Raw genomic sequence first — 17106 nt, 5'->3', positions numbered from 1 at the left:
GCCCGAGTATTCACATCTGAGAGACCACCAAGGACACCGATGCAATTGCACGAGGGATTATTTGACATGCTTAAGCTTGGGCCCAAGTATACCCCACACAGCCGAGTAGGGACTTGGACGCTGAACCAGTTCCAGAGTTTTTAAAGGCAGAGTAGGGGTGGACTCGGTGGTGGGTGAGGACAAAGGGGATGTTCAGAAGGGCTATCAGGGTAAAGAAGACTGTCAGGATATTGGAGGCCTCAATATTATCAAGCCAAGGCCATTTTCCTCTATAATGAGGCACTAACAGGAAGACAACTGGGAGTTTCATGGTGGTGATGAGGGAGCACGAGGCTGACTAAAGACAAAGCAAAAGCTAGCACCTTGCACCCCCTCTCCATCGGCTCCCCCTCAGTCATATGTTTAACATTCCTCAGGCAGCCATGAACAATAAGCAAATAGTTAACTTGCAGAGATCACAATCCTGCAAGACAGGAGTCTCCCTTGGCTTACAAATGTCCTAAATCTCACTAACAAAGACGATTGATAGCAGGATTATGACATCACACCAAAAAGTCTCCCAACTATCTTTATGTTAATGGTGGCCTAAAGACATTGATCAATCCACAAGGGCAAGGCCTCCAGTAGGCCTCAGGAATCCTCGCACCTTGTAGGCCCTCTTTAGCATATGAAAACTCCGTTGAAACCTTCCTTCCCCTCACCTTCCCCCAACCGCTGGGTACGGAACCTGCCATCCCTCACAACCCGGGGCAGCTGCATCTCCGCCTGCCCATGGGTCCTGTCCCCGTGCTTTAATAAACCACCTTTTTGCACCAGAGATGTCTAAGAATTCTTTCTTAGCCGTCGGCTCCGAAACTCACCCCACCGAACCTGACTTAGGTTCTAGGACTTCATCAGTGGAATGCCACATTCCTCTTATCAAGCGTCCTTGTTAGAGAGATTTAGGCTTAGAATAAACTTAACTTTCTTTGTTGTAAATCTCTAGGACATTTGTAAACCGACGGAGACTCTGGTCTTGCAGGATTGTGATTTCTGCAAGTTAAGCTTTTGTTCACACATACTGTCGAGGGGAGCGGAGCAGGTGGAGAGGGGGTGCAAGGAGCCAGCTTTTGCTTTGTCAAGATGGCTGTACTTACCTCAGGGCTAGACCCGAGGTGGGTACAGTCTTGTTTTTCTTGGTCTCCACAGTGATGCTATTGAGAAGCAGCTGGGAAAAAGAGCAAGCAAAGCAGGAAAACCAAGACTGGATGTGACCACATTTATCTCCATGGCTTCTCCAGTGATCAGTCTGGAGACTGACACCTCCTCCATCTTTCTGCCACACAGAGGGAGGCACCCTTACAAGTGATGTCTTCCCTTATCAATGCAAAGTCTCACAAAGGGAAACATTCTGGGTTTCAGAGCTTTTCCTTTACCCTTCCTTTAAAATACCAGCATAATATAATCCTTAGGCCAAAGATATATTTTAGGGGGACAAAATGCTCCCCTTATTTTGTAAATATTTATTTTCATATATAACTCCAAAGTAGTATTCCAAACTGAATGTACTTTTACCATACCATCAGCAATATAGGAGAATTCGGATTCCTCAACATTCTCCATGAAATCTCATCTTTTAGCCTTTTTTTGTTATTTTACCCATTCTAAAAAAATACCAAAAAGTTTCTCACTGGAACATATGAAGTGGTCTTCCTACAGCTGTCCTGGTGACTGAAATGGAAACCACTTCAGAACATCAAGCTGAACAGAAATGAAAATGGCTGCATTAATGCTTCAGGGAGACTCGATCTCAAACTAAATGACACTTTGCCTCTCCTCTCCAAACCTCCCCTCCTCTCCCCTTCTCAGCCCATCTTTGTTTCAGGAACCTGGTTCCGCCCTGACAACATGGTGAACAGGGCGGGAAGCATAGACAAAATTCCTGTGGAGACTGGTGACATTCTCTATTGCCCTACAAGCTCCAGCCCCTTCCTCCGGATGCGCTGCAGGTTTGCCGGCCTGACCTGCTGAGGTCTCCTTCGCCGGCGAAGCGATGAAGCTGCTGTTCCTCTTGATCCCCAGCTCCGTGTTCACATTAGATTTGGGGTCTAAAATGTGGAGGTCGGGTCATACAACAGAAGTGAATTTAGGAGAGGAAAACTTGGTTTTCTAGCTCCATTCTGAGTTTTTTGAGCTGTTAATAATGAAAGCTATGTAAGACAGTTAAGGAAACTAAAAAAAAAAAAAAAAAAAAAAAAAAAATCTTAATTATGGGAAGCCGAAGGACATGAAGCTAGAGACAGGTGGCTGGAGCTTCTGTGCCACTGTGACAGGACGAGGAGGGAGGATATAGAATTTCAAACAGGGGACATATATTCGCAGGGAATAGGAAATGCATATCCAACAATGGTTTGCCAATCCGTTGGGGCAACTTTCTATGATCTTAAAAGTTTAATGTTGGGTATCATCTCTCTGTAGAAAAGACATTAGGGCTCAAAAACGATGGCCAAGAAAAAATTCTTAATCTGTATCTGGTGCAAAAATGAGGTTTTATTAAAGTCAGAAGACAGAACCTGTGGGCAGAAAGAGCTGCCCTGGGGTCATGAGAAGTGGCTCATTATATACTTTCATGTGGCAAGGTGGTTACAGATAGCTTAAGCCACCCAGGTATTTTGGAAACAAGGTTTCCAACACACTGAGGGAGTTGGCTGTGGTATGTAGCCCCATATTACTAATTCTTATTTAATTTGAATGAAGTTTTTTTAGTTAGGTCTGGAAATGCTTGCCCATTTCAGTTGTGACCTTACAGATACAGAATACCTGTATTTGTCCTAAAAGTCCTTTATATGAACCTCTTTGCAGAAGAAACTTATTTTGCAAGAGAATAGCAACAATTAGAAATGACAAGAACTCAGAAGTGGACACTGTTAATGATCTGATAAGAGTTCATTATCATAATTAACAAGGAAATCGTTCCTTCTGTGACACAACATTTCAGTAGTAATCATAGTATCAAGTGGTGATGACCTTATACCAGAGGTAACACACCAAGCAAACAAGCCTAGTTAGTCAACAAGACTTTGTTTAGAATTTAAATCTTGGAGGAGTTTGTTAAAACCTTAAAAAGTTTTCAAGCACTGGCCTAAATAGGATTAGGTATCCTTAAATACCTGATAAAGGCAAAACTGATAAACTTTTTTCCAGATGGGGAAAGACAAAAACAACTGTTCACATTTTCGCATCAAGAGCAGAATAATAGGGCCCCTGGGTGGCTCAGTGGGTTAAGCCTCTGCCTTTGGCTCAGGTCATGATCTCAGCATCCTGGGATCCAGTCCCATATCAGGCTCTCTGCTCAGTAGGGAGCCTGCTTCCCTCTCTCACTCTCTCTCTGCCTGCCTCTCTGCCTACCTGTGATCTCTGTCTGTCAAATAAAGAAATAAAATCTTTAAAAAAAAAAAAAGAGCAGAATAATAATCCAAGAAAATTTTGTCTTTTTTAACAGAAGGAAAACACACATTTAATCTTATACTAATGTATTTTAAAAGCCATGCATTTCAGTCTTAGTCTGTCCTGACCACACGTAAAATTCCTTTCCAAAGATTTCCTTTCAAAACCTTCTACAATTTTTCCTTTGCATTCAGATTTTTCCCAGGTCACTTTTCTCTAAAGAACCAGTTTAAGACAAAAGTACCAGGGCACCTGGATGGCTCAGTGGGTTAAGCCTCTTCCTTTGGCTCATGTCATGATCTCAGAGTCCTGGGATTGAGTCCTGCAGGAAGAGTCCTTCCCCCCACTCTCGCTGCCTTCTTCTCTGCCTATTTGTGATCTCTCTGTCAAATAAATAAAATGTTAAAAAAAAAAAAAAAACAGGATAAAAGTACCTTCTTCTGCCTTCAAGAAAAATGTATTCAGATTCCCTAATCTTCCTTATGCATAGAGTTACTTTTCTTATTTCTATCACTCTTAATTACATTTAGCAGCATTTAGCTTTTCAAAACCTTAGTCTCCAGCGAAGATTGAGTAGTAATCAACAATGAACTGTTACACCAGAACTCTTTGGATGGCAAATTTATGAATCAGTTAAGCACAAAGAATGTTTACTGACAGAGTCAAATATTCTTTGTTCCTTTGCAGTAAGAAGTCAAAAGCACAGGGGCACCTGGGTGGCTGTCTTTAACCTTTGAGTCTGGTTGTGATCCCAGGGTCCTGGGATGGAGCCCCAAATTGGGCTCCCTGCTCGCTGGGACACTTGCCTCTCCCTTTCTAACTCTCCCAATCCCCACCCCACTTGTGTTCCCTCTCTCACTGTGTCTCTGCGTGGCAAGTAAGTCTTTAAAAGAAAAAAAAAAGTCAAAAGCACAGACCTACATTCAGTACTCAATGCTTTACTATTTTATCTCATTTGAAATAAAACTAGATGTCCACTGAATTCGATCCCATTTATCATCTAAGCAAAACTAAAGTTTCAGGTTACCAGACTGAAAGCTTTCTTAACAATGGCCCATGAAAACTTTGCAACAGACAAGGTTAACCATCATTTCAAGGCATCCTTTTGCCACCAAACTGCAACAGAATATGTATAGCATGAGCTTATTTGACCTTTAGCAAAACCCAATAGGATAAAAGTTTCACATTTAATGCCAATAACCTTAAAGACATGTCTATCTTAATTAAACCAACAAAGTACCTCCCCATTGCCGATTTTTACCTGGAACACTGGTGGGAAATCTGAACCGCGCAGTGCCAAGTCCACGGGGTGGTCTTCTTTGCTCCTCACAAGGAGGAGGAGGAGGAACCAATAGTGCTGGAGGCAGGGAGGCCAGTAGAGGAGCCAGTAATGCAGGCCCCACCCAAGGTGGTGCAGAAATGGGAGGAAGAGGAGGGGAAGTGCTCCCAGAAAGCAGAGAGAGGGTTTCCAGTTCTCAAGATCATCCACTTGGCCAGAGGATCAAGCGCCGTGCATTTTCCACCAACAAGGGGAATTAGGCAGTCCATGACAGGCCAGAGATGACAGGGAATTTCCCCAAACCAAAGGGCGCTTCAGCAGTTGTTTGGGAATGTCATTAAGATGTCCCATCCTGAGGAAGACCAACCACAGCTGGCTCCATTCAGAGCCGTTAAAATGGGCCATGAGTGAGGGAGAAGCCCCCACATCTATTAGGAGGAGGAACAGTGAGAGAGAGAGTCAGAGCCCCCTTCCTCCCATAACCTGGGTTTATTTGGAGGAGGCCTACTTAGAGAATTACCATCCAGCAGGTCAGGGGGAAGTTTACTGTTCTGCTTATGATCAAACATGTTATGCAAGAGACCTTTAGGTTCATGCCCTGATTTAGAGCCCTGAAAGCCTGGGATGGGCCAGAGTACTTACATGTATTTTCTGAGTTTCCTGCAAAGAGATCTAACTGATAGATCCTACTAAGTCCATGCAGTACTTTTCTTAAATTTTGCAACCCACATGGTTTCTAGTGGTTTAAAAGTATCCCATGGGAGAGTCCTTAGGGACTAACACCATGCTCCTAGAGAAGTAGAGGAGGCCCCTTAACAAGATCCCCCGACTCCCAGATGGTGTCCCACGCAGGATATGTCAGAGTGTCCATGTGTCAAAAGCAATACATGGTGTCCCTCAAACAAAAATCACAATTGATTACCATTCTGCCTTACCACAGAGGCATTCCAGCCATAAAAGTCTAGGTAGGGGAACGCCTGGGTGGCTCAGTTGGTTAAGAGGCTGCCTTCAGCTCAGGTCATGATCTCAGCGTCCTGGGATCGAGTCCCACATCAGGCTCCTTGCTCGGCAGGGAGCCTGCTTCTCCCTGCCTCTTGCCTGCCTCTCTGTCTGCCTGTGCTCGCTCGCTCTCTCTCCCTCTATCCTTGACAAATAAATAAATAAAATCTTTAAAAAAAAAAAAAAGTCTAGGTAGAAAGGATACAGGTGTCACTGCCCTACGCCATCATATCCTAGCCTACAGAAGTGTGCCTGGTGAGTGGACACCAGTTGAATGGATGGAAATACCATGCCTTGCCGCTCATGCCCTGAAGGCTGCATTATTGCCCTGTGATTTTTAATCCATGGAAAACACTAGAAAATTTTTACAATGGGAAATTACCCAATTTTGTAATTTAAGTAGTTAGTAGAGGACATAGAAAGCAGTAAAGACAGAAATCCACCATGATCTAAGAGACATTCAAACACATGTAGTCTTTACAATCAACTTTCCTAGGAAATGGTTACCAGTTAGGCTTTAATTCAGTCGGGGACTGGTTCTGATGGAGTTTTGGAATGTAGGTGAGAATTGGTGGGGTGAGGTCGAGAGCCCATGGGCAAGAATTCTTGAAAGGTTTTTGGTGAAAAATGATGGTCTTATTAACCCCCCCCCCAGGGAGGGGCAAGACCCAAAGGCAAAAGGAGCCCAAGCACTTGGAGTTGAGATAAGGGAAAGGAAGATAGGTTTTCAAAAGAACTTTCATATGCTAAAGAGGACCTACAAAATACTCTGGGCTCTGCCATTGTCAAGTTAAGGTTGTCTTTCCATCTACTAAAGTATTAACATTAAGAGAGTTGGGAGTTTCCCTCTGAAACTCAGTGGTCTTGTGGACTGTCACCTGTGTTAAATTAGCTATTTGTTTTTCCTTCCCTTAGCCTTAGGGCAGTCAGGAGTGCCTGAGGAATATCACTATCCCACCTGGGAGTGGGGGTTAGAGGGGTTACAGGGGGATCAGCATATGCTTTGCTCCCAGTTTGCCTTCTTCTCATCAACAGAAGGGAATAATTTCCTACTCACCATAGAAGGAAATAATTTCCATTTGCAGCCGTAATAAAACTATAGGACATTTCTTTAACTTATAGAGAAGTCGAGCACTGACCCCTCTGGCCAACTGAGTAGACTGTAAGTTCAGCGTGCACCTTTATCCTGTGTGAGTGATGAACTAGACTCTTCTTTGTAAACCTATACATCATGCATTGTTTCCTACAAAGACTGGTTACCAAACCTTATTGCAGAACCTCCCCCCAGGCCACCCACACACAACCTCCAGGCACATCCATAATGTCAGTAGGAGGCACCAGTGAGTCTGTAGCCTATCCAGAAGTGTTACCGACTGTCCTGCTTGCTCCTCTCCTGCTTTTTCTCTGCACAACTTTCCTTTAAAATCTGCAGGCCTGTAGGAGTCCTTGGAGTTGCTTTTTGGACATGTGTCTGTCTTTTTCCAACTGGCTGGCCTCCCAATGAAGCGAATATTTTTTTTTCTCTTCTTTTTTCCTTTCTTTTATGATTTTATTTATTTATTTGATAGAGAGAGAAGTAACACAAGCAGGGGGAGTAGGAGAGGGAGAAGCAGACTTCCTGCCTAGCAGGGAGCCCATGTAGGGCTCATCCCCAGGACCCTGGGATTATGACCTGAGCCAAAGGCAGACACTCAGTGACTGGGCCACCCAGGCACCCCTAATGTTCCTTTTCAATCAAAACTCATGCCTTGGGGTGCCTGGGTGGCTCAGTGGGTTAAGCCTCTGCCTTTGGCTCAGGCCATGATTTCAGGGTCCAGGATGGAGTCGCTCATTGGACTCTCTGCTCAGCAGGAAGCCTGTCCCCCCCCCCACCTGCCTCTCTGCCTAATTGTGATCTCTGTCAAATAAATAAATAAAATCTTAAAAAAAAAAAAAAACACAACACTCACATCATGCCTTCTGCACTAGCTTTTTGAAGGAATAGCAAATGGCTTTTTTTTTTGTTTTTTAAATAAAGATTTTATTTATTTGTTGGAGAGAATAGCACAGGCAGAGGCAGAGGGAAAAGCAGGCTTTCTGCTGAGCCCAATGTGGGACTCGATCCCAGGATGCTGGGATCATGACCAGAGCAGAAGGCAGCCGCTTAACTGACTGAGCCACCGAGGCATCCCTGGCTTTTTTTTTTAACAAAATTGTGGGATACTTCACAATGGTAAGAAAGAATTCTTGCCAGGTTATATGGTGCAACTTAGTAAGTTTATTGAAGAAGCACATGGCTAGGACTCACACTTAGAATGAGCTACACGTTCATTTTTATTTATTTATTTGTTTATTTATTTATTTATTTATTTGACAGACAGAGATCACAAGTAGGCAGAGAGGCAGGCAGAGAGAGAGGAAGGGAAGCAGGCTCCCCGCTGAGCAGAGAGCCCAATGTGGGGCTTGATCCCAGGGCCCTGGGATCATGACCTGAGCTGAAGGCAGAGGCTTTAACCCACTGAGCCACCCAGGTGCCCTCATTTTTATTTATTTTGAAGATTTTATTTATTTGAGAGAAAGTGGGCAGAGGGACGGTGTGTGCGGGGAAGGGGTTAAGGAGTGCACCTGTCCTGATGAGCTCTGATGTATGCAATTGTGGAATGACTGTATGCTACACAAGAAACTAAGAAAACATTCCAGCAGTACAATAGCAGCTGTGCAATTCCATACAAAACTCACGCTCATCACAGTTGTACTCCTTAATGTCTGTACATAATTTAATACATCTGCATACCCACCCAGACTCTGGCTTCCATCAGCTTGCTCTCTACAAGAGTCTGTTCCTTTTATTGCTTTTCCTTTTCTTTTTTTCTTTCTCACTGAACACTTTTTTGTTGGTTGAAATCTACCTATGAGTGATATGATACAGCATTTGTCTTTCTTTGGCTTATTTCACATAGCATTATACTCTCTAGTTCCATTCACGTTGTTGCAAGTGGCAGGATTTCATTCATTTCCATGCTAATATCCCGTTGTACATACATACTAAACATTATTTATTCATTCAGTAGTCAGTGACCAAATGGGTTAGACTGTTTGAAGTAGAAATGCTCATTGTGTCTCACTGCTGAACTACTTCTCTAGCAAAACACCACCATGGACAGAGCCAGAACCAGAGCCCATACTTATCATGGTACTGACTAGAAAGGAAGGCCCCACACAGCAGTGCAGCTGCTTCCCTGAAAGGCCACTGATGTACAATGGATCATATCTTGACTGGGGTTTTATCCCTGAGTAGTGCTTGTGTTCATCCACAGGACGTGCCTTGCTGATGCTGCCTATCCCACTGTCCAGAAGGAAACTCCACCTCCAACAGCTACTCTACCACTTGACATTGTAAAGCTATGCCCAACTGACTGCACCATCCAATACACCTCCCTTTCCATTCATTGACACTGAGGCAAACCTGGGTGATCACAGTCATCACTGTCATCTAAGGCCATCTGGTCTCAGTTACACACAGGAATGCAATGAAATCATGAGAATAAAGCAGGACTTCCCTACTCCTCAGAAACCCATGTATTTGGCAATTCCTTTTCCTATAACACGTACTCATCAGATGAGAAAAGCAACAGCTGCCTTTGCCTTTGCAGTGACTAAAGGGAGGCAACTTCAGTTCCCTCCTCACACGGGAAGGAGTTCTTCATGTTTAATAGGTCTTACCTCTTTCTCACCAAATTTTACTTAGATTCACATCCCACCTCCTAGGGCTAAATATCTGAATTAATATCCAGTGGCTGTCCATCTCTCTAATCTCAATTAACTTTTTGGAGAACACTCTCACCACAACTTGGGAAAAAAAGAATGGCTCTGATGCCTATGCAGCTGGAAAGTAAAGTGAAGAAAAATACAAATGCAAATCAGGAGGTAACTAGGAAATAAAACAAGCGGAAATTATTTTTCTAAATCCACAGCCAGCACTGTCATAGGCATGTGAATTTCACAGACACATCAAAGGAACACCCCCACAAAGGAAGCGGGGAACATAGCTTTTTAGAGCCCATGATTCAGTGCTTTAGAGTCCAAGGATGAACTTCAGATTAGGCCACTGAAGCTAAAACAGGTCCAGGTCAGCTCTGTGGGAGTCTTCTCTAAGGGACACAGGAAGGGAAAGCATTGGGAAAAAAGGAGAGAGGGTTACTCACAAGGGTAGATTGGGGTTGTTGTATCAGAGGTTACATTACCTTGGGATTCTGCAGAGAGTTGTCTGGGAAACAGGCTGGTGGAAGGACAGGTGTCTGTTCATGGACCCTACCATACTACTGGCTACGCAAAATGAATGCTAAGTAGCAGTATCATGGAGTGCATGATCTAAAATGTCAATAATACCTCTACAAAATCTGTAATATATCCATAATAATATCACAGTCAGCACAAAGAGGAGAAAAGGGGACAATAGATAAAATAGGGGGGAAATCACTCATTTTTAAAACATATTTTCTTAATTTGACAGACAGAAATCACAGGTAGGCAGAGAGGCACAAGAGGGAGCCTGATGTGGAGCTTTATCCCAGGACTCTGGGATCACGACCTTGGCGAAAGGCAGAGGCTTTAACCCACTGAGCCACCCAGGCACCCGTAGAATACAGTTTTCTAACTTAAATTGAAACCTTGCCTTGGCCTCTTGGGCCAACTTAATAGTCCTTAAATTTCTGCATGCACCTTTCCATGAATGATGGACTAAACCCTTCTTTGTACATCATGCATTGTTTCCAAGGACTGGTAATCTCCCTTTCTGGCACAAACACCACTGGGGACCCATATGCAACCTCCAATTACCTCTGTAATGTCCGTAGGAGGCACAGTAAGTCCACAGGCGATCATGAACTGTGTTAGACTGCCCTGCTTCCCTCCTATTGATTCACTGTCCTCAAGCTCCTTTAAAACTCTGAAGGCCTGGCAAAATCTTTGGAGCTGATTTTTGAACATGAGACTTTCTTCTTTCCAAATGGCTCGTCTCCTGAATAATGCAGATATTCCATTTTCAAAGGAATGGCAGCCAGCTTGGGTTTCTGGATAACAAAATTGCTGGATCCTTCAGCACAGTGATCAGGAAGAACTTCTATGATGATTTATGGTGCAATATAGTAAGTTTACTCATGTAGCACATGGTTGGGACTTTTGCTCAGAAAGAGCTACACTTTTTTTTTTCCTTTTTAAAATATTTGATTTGAGAGAGAGAGAGAGAGGCACTCATGGTGGGGTGTAGTGATGGGCAGAGGAAGAGAGAGAAACTAAGTCACCACTGGGTAGGGAGCCCACTGCAGGGCTGTGCTGGGAACCTGACATCATGACCTGAGCCAAAGTGAGACCCTTAACTGACTGCTCCCACAGACCCCCTAAAAGCTACACTGTTCATGTTTGAAGGAGGTTGTTGTATGCTTAGCACTGAAGGGGATGGGCTCTTGCAGACAGTAATAGAGTATAAATGTTTCCACCAGTTTCTTTATACTGTTTAAAATATTACTATTTTATATAGTAAAATATTCTGTCTCTGACAGAGACAGACACAGTGAAAGGGGGAACACAGTGAAAGGGGGATAAGGAGAAGCAGGCTTCTGGCTGAACAGAGAGCCCAATGCAGGGCTAATGACCTGAGCCTAAGGCAGACAATGACAGAGCCACCCACATGCCCCTAGAAATACACCCATTATGTCACTGAGGAAAGGGAGGCAGGTCCCATACAGCAGCTTCCCTGAAGGATCACGAACCACACTGGATCTGACCTTGACTGGGGTTACCTACCTGGGAAATGAGGGAGCAACCACAGCACATGCCTTGCTGATCTGACCTAATCCACTGCCCAGAAGGCTTCTTCATCTCAAACATCTATTCTACCATGTGACGTCTTAAAGTTGCCCACATGATTGCATTATGCAACCCCTCTTCCATCCCTTGTCACGGATCTAGGCGGGGGACAGTAATCACTGACATCCAACAGCATTATTCCCAGGTAGACACAGGAGATTGATCAAATCATCAAGATAAACCAGGACCTCCCTACTCCTGAGAAACCCACACTTGCCATTTCTTGTCCCCATTACATGTATTCATGTGCCTTTGCAGTGACTAAAAGGAGCCACCTCCGGGTCCCTCCAAACACGGAAAGAGTTCTTCACATTTCCCTTTAATAGGTCTTGTCTTTTTCTCTAAGGATAGTGCCTTCCTCGGATTTTACTGATTCACATCCCACATCCCCATGCTAAAATGTCTTAATACCCACCAGCTTTCCATCTGTCTAATCTCAATGAAACATTTTCTGAAGACACTCTCTCCACAGGCAAAAGAGAATGGTTTTGTTCTTATGTAGAGAGGAAGAAAAATGAGGGCAAATACAACTGGAGATCTGGAGAAAAGTAGGTCATAAAACAGAAGTTCTTTTATCACAACTAGGGAGTCACTTGGGCAACTCAGGACAGTTGTCCTCCTCTACATGCTAATTTTTCATCTTAAATACTGTCTTTCCTGGATACCACATGACTCCTATTGGGATAGATTTCTCTCTCCTATGGGGTACCTATGACACACATAGCATGGTCATATGTGCATGTGTACTTCATAGACACATCAAAACAATATTCAGTGTAGGGTGCAGGGCATGTTCTTTCATTTGGGGCCATGGTGCAGTGCTATAGAGTTCCAAGTCTAAATCCAGAATATGCCATTCCGACTAAAACAGATTTAGGGAAGGCCTGGGGGAGAGGGGATCTTCTCTATGACACACGGGAGGGAAAGCATTGGAAGAAAGGAGAGATGGTGGCTCACAGGTTGGACTGCAGATGTCATATCACACATCCTACTAACTTGGGACCTGCAGCATGCTGAATGGAGAATGCACTAGTGAAAAAGGCTCCTGTCAGTGCAAGACCCATGCAAAACTACTGGCTACACAAAATCGATGCCCAATAGCAGCATCATGGAGTACGTGACCTAAAACATCAAGATCTCTATGTTACATACCTCAGTAATATACCCACAGTAATATCATTGTATTCACAATGAGGAGAAAGTCACAGCACAGACTAGGGGAAAATATAATCACATATCCCTTAAACCTTCAAACCACTGGGAAAATGGATTCCTAGGTATACAGTTCTACTCCAGTATCAAAAAAGTGATTGACTCAATCATCTCCCTACAACCCTCAATGAGACAGATGAACACTAGATGCCAGATAACACATAATTCATGACAAACCCATATCGATATGTTAAAAAAGTCTTATTAATGAAAATATATTATGTTCTACAGTCATACTCTCTAACGATTGCACTTAGGAAGATACATTGGTAGTTTACTGGACGGTAACCTCTTTTTCCTTAAAAAACAATCAGGAAAACTTTGTATTTCTAATATTGAGGAAGTTCTTTAGTTTCAATACCTGCAGAAGTGTGTGCTCTGAACACCTATTCCATGGAATCTTACATCAGTGTTATAACCGTAAGCACCATCTCCACTGAGATATACTTCATATATTGTGTATCATATGGTCATCTTCCATGGAAAATTAGGTATGCATGCATTCCACTTAATGGAGCAGGACATCTAATATCTTTGATGTAGCAACAATCAACCACATGGCCCTTCACACCCATGAGGAACAGAGGAATTTTCGGGAGTGATTTCAGAGGAAAATAGATTAATATTGTTAGTCACAAATCTCAAATGCAGTTAACGTAAGAATGAGAAAATACTGAAATCCCTTATATGTATGTAAATGTCCACCCTCGAAATCTGTTCAACAGAATACCACATACATTTTCTAAGTGTTTAAGTTTGATTTTTCCTTATAATCACTATGTTCATACAGAGTAATGTCTGAGTAGAGTGATTAATATATTCCACTGGCTTGATTCTCTTACATATATTGGCATTTGATGTTCAAATAATTAGTTTTCTAAATGATGCTAACTTTCAATTAACTTTCCTACATGCTCTCTCTGGTGTTTACTCCAATGTATACTGAAATGAAGGTCTTCCCACATTCACTATGTTGCAAGGGTTTGAATCAAGTATGCATTTTGAGATACTGAGGAAGGACTGAATTCCAGTTAAATGCTTGGCCACATCCTTTACATTTCACACTTTACTCCTATATGATCAGTATGATTTTAATAAATTCAGAGGTCCAGTGAGAGGTCAGACACATTTTTTTAAAAATTTTATTTATTCATTGGAGAGAGAGACAGTGAGAAAGAGCAAGAGGGGGAGAAAGTCAGAGGGAGAGGCAGACTCCCCGTGGAGCTGGGTGCCCAATGCAGGACTCGATCCCAGAACTCCGTGATCATGGCCTGAGCCAAAGGCAGCTGCTCAACCATCTGAGCCATGCAGGTGCCCCACAGACACATTCTTAGTATTTGTACACTAACTCTCCTATATATAATCTCTGATATGGAGTGAGGAGGGAACAGTCCTTAGGCATTTTCTCACATACATCCATAATTTTCTCTCCAGTACGAATTCTGTGATGCCCAGTAACAGTCGTTCGCAGCTAGAGGGTGTGCCACATTATTCATCGGCTGTCATTCCAGTATGAATTCTCTATTTAGTAAACGTGTGCATGCTGGACAAAGGCCTTGTCACATTTGTCATTTCTGCAAGGTTATGGTCCAAAATGAATTCTCTGATGTGCATGAATGGGTAAGTACTCCTTAACTGATTTTTCTCACATTCTTTTTTTCTTTTTTAAAGATTGTATTTATTTATTTGACAGAGATGGAGAGAGAGCACAAGTATGGAGGAGGGGCAGGCAGAGGTAAAGGGAGAAGCAGGCTTCCTGCGGTGCTCAAACCTGGGAACCTGGGATCAAGAACAGGGTCTAAAGCAGCCACCTATCCAACTGAGCCACCCAGGTGCCCCCTTTCTCACATTCTGTACACTGGTAAGCTATCTATCTAGTATGAATTTTCTGATGTTTAGTGAGGATTGAGTGCCTGTGAAGGCCTTGCCACATTCTTAGTATTTGTACAGTTTCTCTCCAGCATGAATTCTGTGATGTCAAGGAAGGTCTGAGGGCCAAATTCTTGACTTTGGTAAGGTTTCTCTCCAGTATGAATTCTGAGATGTTGAGTAAGGGTTGAGCTATGGTTAAAGGCCTTGCCACATTTTTGACATTGATAAGGTTTCTCCCAGGTATGAATTCTTTGATGTTCACTAAGGCTTGACCTCTGATTAAAGGCCTTCCCTCATTCTGTACATTGGTAAGGTTTCTCTCCAGTATGAATTCTGTGATGTTGAGTAAGTACTGAGCTCACTTTAAACCTCTTGCCACATTTCTGACACTGGAAAGGTTTCTCTCCAGTATGAATTCTGTGACGTTCACTAAAACTTGAGCTCTGGGAAAAGGCCTTGCCATATTCTTGACATTGGTAGGGTTTCTCTCCAGTATGAATTCTGTAATGTTGAGAAAGGCTTGAGATGTGGTTAAAGGCCTTGTCACATTCATAACATTGGTAAGGTTTCTCTCCAGTATGAATTCTGTAATGTTGACTAAGGTCTGAGCTCTTGTTAAAGCCCTTACCACATTCTTGACATTTGTAAGGTTTCTCTCCAGTATGAATCCTGTGATGTTTGTTAAGATGTGAGCTCTGGCAAAAGGCCTTGCCACAGTCTTGATATTGGTATGTTTTCTTTCCAGTATGAATTCTGTTATGTTGCATAAGCCTTGAGCTGTAAATAAAGGCCTTGCCACATTCTTGACATTGGTAAGGTTTCTCTCCAGTATGAATTTTGTGATGTTGAATAAGCTGTGAAGTGCAGTTAAAGGTCTTGCCACATTCCTGACATTCATAACATTCCTCTCTGGTATAGGTTTATGTCCATTTATTGATGGACAGTCCTTAAAGGTTTTAACACCTTCTTCACATTTTTTTTTTTTTTTTTTTTTTTTTTTTTAAAGATTTTATTTATTTGTCAGAGAGAGAGAGAGTGAAAGCGAGCACAGGCAGACAGAGTGGAAGGCAGAGGCAGAGGGAGAAGCAGGCTCCCTGCGGAGCAAGGAGCCCGATGTGGGACTCGATCCCAGGACGCTGGGATCATGACCTGAGCCGAAGGCAGCTGCTTAACCAACTGAGCCACCCAGGCGTCCCCCTTCTTCACATTTTTGTATTTTTTCTCCAGTATGCATTCACAGATATTGAGATAGTGTTGAGTGGCAGTCTAAGGATTTCCACATTCCTTCAAAGTGTAAGCTTCCTTTCCCCTAGGAATTATCTTACTTATATTTAGGCTTGATGACTGGCAAAAATGGTCCCTGCTTTATTAGATCTGACTAGGTTTTTTCCTTCATGAATTCTCTGATGACCACCAACACTGGTGGACTGGTTACAAGCCTTCCCACATTCATTATATTTATGAGGGCCATCTCCCAAATGGTGACCATTATGTACACTAAGGTTAGAGCTTGGATGAAAGCCTTCCCCACATTTATCACATTCATAATGGATCTCTGCAAACCTAGCCCTGACACATTGGTGAACACTGGTGCCCTGGTTCAATGTTTTCTCAGATTCAGTGCATTGAGCAATTCTGTCTCCAATGAAAAGCCTCTGGTCATTCTAGAGGGTTGACTCCTGAGTGAAGCCCCTCTCATATGGATCCCACTGAGCACTTTGTTCTTCAGGCAAATCCTATGTTTCAAATGGCTCAAATAATTAATCTCAGCATGGACTAGGTTACTTTCCCAATATTCCAAATGGTCTGTCCACAAATAGCTATGTTTGAATAGTTGATTGGAGCTTGTGCTGACAGAAACACACTGCTCTGCAGAAACAGTTGACTTAAAGAGGGAGGTTTTCCACAGCGTTTTATATCCCTCACCATTTGGGGCACAGAGATTCTCATTAAGGACCATGGCTTTGGTTTGGGTGTATCGTCCAGGATTTCTTTGATGCTTGTCACTATCCCCCCCCCATCACTGTCCCAGTCTGTATGTAAGTGTAAAATCTCAACAGCACTATGTTAGTATCTGTACACTGATATTTTCTGGAAAGAATCTTCTATGCTCTGCTTTAGCAGGAAACTCTGGGTGTCATGTGAAGATACAGCTGAAAAATACCAAATAAAAGTAAAATCACTGTACTTACTACATTCAGAAGAATATACTGAAGACTTCTTAAATAGAAGCATCAAGTGAGTCAATGTCAGAAAGATGGCTGAGAAGGAATCATCATGACTTCATTTCTTTATGGTCACACAACATTGACACAATGTACTGAGCACAGAGTCTAATAGGGAATTCTGCAGTATGGTCATTGTGTAGCAAAAATCACTTCTCTGTATTTCTAACAATCAGGAAAAGGGTCACATGAGCTCAAAATTAGCAGAATGACCAATATTGAAACAGAAAACTGAAATGAATCAAC

The 17106-nt window shown here is 42.9% G+C and overlaps 1 protein-coding gene across 1 annotated transcript in view; it reads right to left on the bottom strand.

The window, feature by feature from the left end:
• LOC131817681 (zinc finger protein 845-like) overlaps positions 1 to 15555 on the bottom strand; it is a gene marked incomplete at its 5' end in the record, with an annotated part of 32915 nt that extends 17360 nt beyond the window's left edge. Inside the window, 1 exon segment of the mRNA XM_059151215.1 lies at positions 14777 to 15555. Within this exon segment, the coding sequence (XP_059007198.1) occupies positions 14777 to 15555 (779 nt within the window).
• Between the last annotated feature and the right edge of the window lie 1551 nt (positions 15556 to 17106).

This window comes from Mustela lutreola, chromosome 16 (genome assembly GCF_030435805.1).
Source record: "Mustela lutreola isolate mMusLut2 chromosome 16, mMusLut2.pri, whole genome shotgun sequence".
NCBI lineage: Eukaryota > Metazoa > Chordata > Mammalia > Carnivora > Mustelidae > Mustela > Mustela lutreola.
The sequence above is the reverse complement of the archived record's forward strand: the minus strand, read 5'-3'. Positions and strand labels throughout refer to the sequence as shown.